This window comes from Lepidochelys olivacea (assembly GCF_965140295.1).
Source record: "Lepidochelys olivacea isolate rLepOli2 genome assembly, chromosome: 2".
Taxonomy (NCBI): domain Eukaryota; kingdom Metazoa; phylum Chordata; order Testudines; family Cheloniidae; genus Lepidochelys; species Lepidochelys olivacea.
This window is the reverse complement of record NC_140412.1, coordinates 93,104,929-93,112,297: the sequence shown is the minus strand read 5'-3', so window position 1 is coordinate 93,112,297 and position 7,369 is coordinate 93,104,929. Positions and strand designations below refer to the sequence as shown.

At 39.4% G+C, this 7,369-nt stretch overlaps 1 protein-coding gene across 2 annotated transcripts; it reads right to left on the bottom strand.

The window, feature by feature from the left end:
- Positions 1–1,542: 1,542 nt before the first annotated feature.
- MC5R (melanocortin 5 receptor) lies at positions 1,543–6,228 on the bottom strand. 2 transcript variants are annotated; one of them, XM_084618851.1, is made up of 2 exons: positions 6,177–6,228; positions 1,543–5,056 (listed from the first exon to the last, which is right to left on the bottom strand). In XM_084618851.1, the coding sequence occupies exon 2, from the start codon at positions 4,971–4,973 to the stop codon at positions 3,996–3,998; it is 978 nt and encodes a 325-aa protein (XP_084474977.1). In that variant the 5' UTR covers positions 4,974–5,056; positions 6,177–6,228; the 3' UTR covers positions 1,543–3,995. The 2 variants fall into 2 exon arrangements, with proteins under 2 accessions (XP_084474977.1, XP_084474976.1); XM_084618850.1 differs by lacking the exon at positions 6,177–6,228 and adding an exon at positions 6,017–6,163.
- Positions 6,229–7,369: the final 1,141 nt, after the last annotated feature.

The following is a 7,369-nucleotide window of genomic DNA, read 5'->3' as shown; positions in this document are numbered from 1 at the left end:
AATGCCAACAACAACACGCCTCTTGGAGTCCACTGCAGCCAACAGAACTTACAGCAGCCATGGGGCTGCTTTATGTTATACGGGGGGGGGGAACCATCCTCCAGCAGCCCTATGGATCGAGGATTCCAAAACTCAGCTTTGCTGGGCAGAGTTATGGTGCAGCTCTGTGACTCAGTTTTCTAACACTCTCCTAGTTCCTTCTGACCGCCTTTGACTGGATGTGTAACTGACACTATCCCTTTACATCAGTTGCCCCTGTGACTCCTATGGAAGTTGCATCTACTTTCAATAGGTATGAATGCAGAATAAATGAGATGTATAGTAATGACTCATAATAGAACACTACTGGTGTCCACACAGAACAAAACAAGTTTTCCCTTCTTGTTCTGTCTTGTTTTTTGACATGGGGAAAAGGGAAACATTCAATACAGCAAATAATAGTGGTCATACCTGTTGTGTTTAAGGTTAGAGGAAAAATAAATTAAACATCAGAGGATAACTTTTTGAGATCTTACCACCACCAGGTCAAAAATGAAGTGGCCTTTTAATGGATTGGCAAAGAACTAGTGATCGAATATGCCCTTCAAAGGTAGGGCTGTTTTTCTTGGTTAACATTCAGCTCTATTACAGAGTCATTATGCATGTGCCTTCCTGGTGGACAGACCCTCTGTTGAAACACAACTGTATGACAGCATGAGCAAGGGTGGTATCATGGATTGGTGGGCTGCTAAGAGCAGAACCCAGTGGCTAATTTTCTTGTGGTTTTCTCTTGAGGCTACTGGCATGAAGGTTCCTACTTTTAATTAAAACTCAATAATGACGACTGCCAGAAACAATCAGAATACCCACTTTTTTTCCTCATCAGATTCTAGTAAAAACAAAAACATAGTACATTTGTTTTCATTCAGTTGTTGAATATGAGGCGTATGTATGGTGGTATCTATGTATTCATTTATTTAGCATTAGTTTTAATAGTGTGAATCACGATGACCAATAAACACTGGGCCTAATTTGCCACTCTGTTATACTAGTTACACTGGCATGATTCCACTGAAACTGGTGTGACAGAACAGGGAATCAGGGCCACTATTGTGGCATATTTTTCCATACAGATGGGAGCAGTTTCCACCCTATGCAACCAGTGTCATGCCAGAGCTCCCCCTTCCCCATGTAAAGCTGACAATGATGGGTAAAGAAGATGATGTCAGCTGCAGGAGCAAATAAATACATTTAAATATCTCTTGGTTAGTCCATAACTTCTTTTATAAGGCTTTCATCACTAAATACCAGTTTAAACTGAAACATGAAATCCTGGCGTGTAATATTCCCTTCCGCAGGAATTCTGTTTGCAATTTACCACTTGAAGTAACACCCCAAAAATACCGACAATTTTCCAAATAAACTCTAGAGACTACATTACAATGAATATTCAACAACAAATGGGTTTCCCAACCGTCCACTTTAATAATTACCTCAGATACTTATCTTTTTACATCAAATAAAATTCCAGAGCAAAAAAAAATATGAGGTAATGTACAATTCAAGAAAATATCCAAAGCTTTTACAGTATTGGTTTCCTATTTACTGATTTACAATTATTTACAATATGACCTCATATACATATACACATATATATCTTCAAACTGAATTACCTAATGAGGATTTCATGGTTTATTTACATAGTGATTTGAAGACATGTTGTGCCTTTAATTATGTTGCTGGAAATTAAGGGTACTGTCTCATTTTCACCCTAGCTAGAGTGAAATTCACCGCAGTGCAGAGTGGCTATCCATGCTACTTAAAGTGGGATTTAAGTGGTGAACTCTGCACTGGAGTGAACTTCACCTTAAAGCAAAATTCTGCCAATGTAAAATCCCATTCTCAGGTGTAACTGAGGGAATAATCTGGCCCCTCAAGTATTGGTGGGTTCCTAATACAATTGGTATACTAAAATTCTGTACTCAGGTCTCTCAACTGTGAGTGAAATGCCCATTCACGTAAATGGGAGCTGAGAATGCAGATCAAGGGCAGTATATGGCCCTCATTTTGTAAACTTGTCTACTTTCCAAACACAAGTCCAAAGCTTTACCATCCAATCTCCACTGCAGAGCAAGAAAAAGGTACAAGTCAGGAAGGCTGATAATAGCCTATCATAATACCACAAACCTCCACATTGAAAATGTAGGCATGAAGATATTCAGCTGTCCTCCTAACAGTGTGGATCTCTGGATTTCTGTGTTTTTGAGGTTAGCTCTGCATAAGGTGCTGAGTTTGGAGAAAAAAAATTGACATTTATAATAAAACATCCGAGATTTTTTTCTACAATATGCTACGATCTAAGGACCTAATCTAAAACCAGTTGGGATAATGGGAGTCTTTCCTCTGGCTTTAATGGGCCTTGAAACAGGTTCACTGGAGACAATTTAACAAGAGTAACCTCTTGACTTTGGAAAGGAATAATTTACTCTTGTGAGCTAACTTGCATTTCAGATGTGTAATCAGTATGAAACTGTTTCCTCTATGAGTTTTTATATATTTTATATCTAAATGCAAAAATCCAGCATTTGGGAGGACATTCTGTAGACATCTGTATCATTCCTTGGAAGAGAAATTAGAATATTTTGTGACTAATTGATTGTACTTTCTTCCTCCATGACCAAATCCAATATTCTTCACATTACATAACTGTTACAAAAGACAATATTGGAGAGAACACAACAGGATGCAAATTGCTCATACAAAATATAAGAGGGTTGATGTATTTTATGAAAATGGCAGCCTCTCGGTAAAGAGAAAAGCATATCAGATGCTGGCTTAGTCCTATATAAACATGTTGCACATTCTCCCATGTTCCTGGGAGCCATCTTTTGCTGACAGCCTACCCGCACCATGCCTTGACAACCATCCCTGCTTTGTGTAATATCCATCGTGAAAGATATACGCTGTAATTTCTTCAATAATAAGTGCCCCAAAGCCACCCGCACCTGACAATCTTCCTGCTGCGTATGACATGCTCATTGGCCAAACCCCCTCCATAAAATGTTACATGGGTTACCTTTGTCTACCTTGAAGCCAAAGATGCTGTACTCATTTCAGGGCCCAGAAAAAATTATATCCGCGCTGCCTTTAAGATGAACCACTGCAGCCTTAAAACCAGATTGTGGTACACCTTTGCCGAGACATACAGTAATAGGAACACTGGAACAAATACAGACAAGTGCCACAAAATACTATGCTCAATACTGGGAAATGTTGCAATTACATTGACCTCTTGTGCAGTATGTATTTTGTGAATGCAGCAATCATGATTGGGATACAAAAATGTGTGTGTGTATCTACATATATAAATTCTTGTTCATAATTGTGTTGATTGAGGCATATGAATGCTGAAGTTTACAGCTTATATTTTTCACTTCATGCTAATCACAGTTATTCTTCTGGTTTTATGTCAATGGAGAAATTGACCGGAAACCTGTCCATTCTCGCACCAGACAGCCACAATGAGCCATGTTGTACCCAAAGAAAATGTAACTAGAAACCCAACTATTGGTTGTGTGTTAGTTAATGCTTACTGCATTTGGCAGTGAGGCAAATAGGGATATCCTACCCACATGTACATATTCATGTACCCTGCCCGTAAAAATCAAAGGGGGGGAAGGATGAAATTACTGTTACTTTTATAAGATACCTAGCTTGAATCTGGCCCCAAGTGTTCTATTATTCTCTTGATTCACATGCATATGCTAACTCCTATTAATGCCAGTTAGAGTTATGGGTGTGTATAGAGGGGAAAATAGACCAAATAACGTAAAACTAGAAAAACAGCTTTCTAATTTCCATAAAAATATGATCCTCATTACAAGTATAAGGTGGAAAGACATTTTATAGTCCTTCAGCAGAAATAGGGGAAAGAAGATGCTAACAATTTTGATGCATGATTTTCCTGATAAATAGTAATGTTGCATCTTGGTTTCCGCATTCAAAAATGCATTTTCCTAATACTTGCTCGGCAACCCACAGGCCGTTCTCAGGCTATAGCAACAAATAATCTCTTTGAAGGTCTTCCGCATTTCCTGGCTACGAAAGGCGTAGATCAAGGGATCAATCACTGAGTTACACATGATAAGGATGAGGTACATGTTGAAGTGAGACATAAAGCAAACACAGTAGAGGTTCTGAGGGCAAGAAATCATCAGGATGAGGTGGAGAAAAAATGGAGCCCAACAAACAATAAAGATGCCTAGTAGCATGGTCAGAGTGATGGCCCCCTTCATGCTGGTCCTTTGATGGACAGAATTGTATCCAGGCAAAGCAGCTATTCTCTTGACATGAGTACGAGCCAGGAGGAACATATGTATGTACAGAGAGACCATGAGGAATAGCATGGTGAAAAACATTGTGATGAGACAAATGATAACGTAAGTTGATTCATAATAAAGAATGAAGATAATGCCACAGCCAGTGCAAAATGTCCATATGCATGCAATGATGAGCCCTGATCTTTTCACTGTCATGATGTTGTGATAACGCAGGGCGTAGAAAATTGTGACATACCTGTCTACTGCTATAGCCAGCAAACTGCACATGGAAGCCACCACAGATATGCAGATCATTGAATCAAAAACATTATCTATATGTTGTACAAAAGCATCTTCAATAATTAGATGCTTATTGTTTATTAAATATATCGTTATGGTCTCCCAAGCGTTAGAAACACTGACCAGCATGTCAGCTACTGCTAAACTGCACACAAAGAAATACATAGGTGAGTGCAAGTTCTTGTTCTTAACTATTGCACAGATGACCAAGATATTTTCAAGGAGGCTTATAATGCCCAGGATTAGAAACACCTCCACTGCTATGACCACTTGCTCACATGGTGACGACTTGTTCTTGACAGTAGGCACCGTAAAGTTGCTGCCAAAAGTACTCAAGTTAAGTTCTGGAATGTGTAGCTGATAGGATGAGTTCATCTCTGGAGGCAAATATGCTCTCTTCTTTCCAAAGGACTTGTAAAGCAGGGTGGTAAATGCATTTTCCAGAAAGGCAAGAATCCCTGCCAAAAAAAATATAACAACAAGACAAAAACAGGAAGGAATTGACAAAGCAAATATCAAATGGAATAAAATATTTCTATTTAACTCAGTATATCCAGCCCACGACTGCTCCATATTCTATATTTATTCTAAGTTAACCTGTCATAGATTCACAGAGCTTTTCCAGCTATTCTTCCAGAGGGAAATTCAAATCACAAACTAACAGACAGATTTATTCCCCTTCTTTTTTCTTTCTCCTCAGACTTCTGCTCGTTCTCCAGTGTTGATTGTCTTTCCCTGAAGCTAGCACATTTTATCTGGAAATTCTGGTGAACACTGAACATTTTCAGCTAAATTCCTACAGAACAACAAATAGTATCTGACAGGTGTCTCAATCCTGGCAGCCTTAAAACCCATATGAATGCACTATTCATAACTGAGATCAGACTGTATCTTCTCATCTGATCATACTTAGATAAAATTTGAATTCCTGAAAGAATTAATGACTGAGCCTTTTAAGCAAAAGATTTAAATATTTTTCCTGACCTTTGTACTTCTTAAATTTGCATAACTTGTGATATAAACAGCTTATCTGCTCCAGACTAACATGCTCAGCTTAATAATACTGTTTTAAACCATTAAAAAAGACAAATCTATATATTTCAGGTTTCACATTGTTTTATTCTCTTGTAATTAAGATTTAAATATTTTAACTTGCCCACTAAAATCACAGGGAATTTCTCTCAGGAAAGCCACAGGTATTCTATTCAAATTATGGGTATTTTAATCAAGACTTTTTTTCCTACTAATGAGAATATTTTGAGAAGAATGTCATAAGCAATAAAATTCCTAATAAGCAGAACATATTTAGCTTGCTGTCAGTCAGTGCAAATAAAATTCAAAGGTTTTTAAGATAAACTACTCTCCATTTTAAAAGGTAACATTTCCTATACAATTAAGAAGCAGTTGTACTTATTTACCAGGACTGTTCCTTCAGATCCTATTTCTCCTCATATCCTGTATTCTTTCCCTCTAGCTGTCACAAGTTTCAGCTCTCCTGCCTGTCCATCCTCAAGGGCTAAATGAAAAAAGAATGTTCAAATTCGTAGAGCCAAGGCTGCCCAGGTATAAACTACTTACCCTGCAACTGTCCTTATATAGTCTCAGAGAGTTAATGACTTCAGTGCTCAATATCTGACTCCTCCTCTACCCCCTTCTTTGCCTCCAACTTCTCTTCCCAAACATTTCATTACTGAAGGCTTGGGTTTTTACCACCACCTAGTGGCTCACGCTTGTAGAGCACTTCAACTTTTATTTTTTTATTGGCAGCTGTTTGTGATCCAGAATTCACTCCCAAACTTTTTATATATATATAATGGTAAATAACTGGCATGTTTGCTTGGCTTGTTTTCTTACACTTATGCACTTGTTCTATTTTTCTTTCCCTATTATTTTTAGTATTGATTGAAAACAAGTCTCCACTGAATTCATCGATCTAAAATTGGTGAGAGCACAATAACAGAACTTTGTGGTAGCTTTTATTTATTTATTAATTTTTATTAACACCTACCATTTGCCTTATATGCACTGTCAGTGGCACTTGATCTTCAACAGACAAAGAGCAACACTGTCTTTAAACAGAACTGCAAAAAGACATAAAAGAAGAACACACTAAGCCTTCCTTTACTAGTAGGATCCCCTCCAAGCTGGGGGATCAAATGGACGAGTGCCAGATGGGCACTAGCAGAAACTAGCCCACAAGGGCAGGACAGGATGACCTAGGCTAGGCAGGAACTCTGTCCTGTGCGTGAAACGAAGACTGGTGGGTCAGGTTTGTGACTAAGGGTATGTTGACGCTGCATAGAAAAACCAAGTCTCAGAGCCTGGATCAGTTGACTTAGGCTCACAGGGCTCAGGCTGCAGGTCTAAATTTAGCAGGTCCCAGAAGTCAACACATTTCATTTCAACCTTTCTATGGCTTCCCAAGCTGCCCAGAGCCCTGACAACCCATCGCTTGAGGCATCTGGGAGAGGGAGCTCCCAGGGCTTCTGGGCTGCTGAGGAGCTGGGAGCCTTAGGAGCCGACCTGCCAGACTACTCTGAAGCTGGGGACCTTGAAAGACCTGGGAGCCTAGTCTTCTAAAGAGCCATAAACCAGGGCTCGCAGGCTTCCAGGCTCCCCATTCCAGTCAAGCTGCTGAGAAGCCAGGCAGGTGAGCTAAAAGGAAACAAGGCTGCCAAAGAGCCATAAACCAGGGCTCGCAGGCTTCCAGGCTCCCCATTCCAGTCAGGCTGCTGAGAAGCCAGGCAGGTGAGCTAAAAGGAAACAAGGCA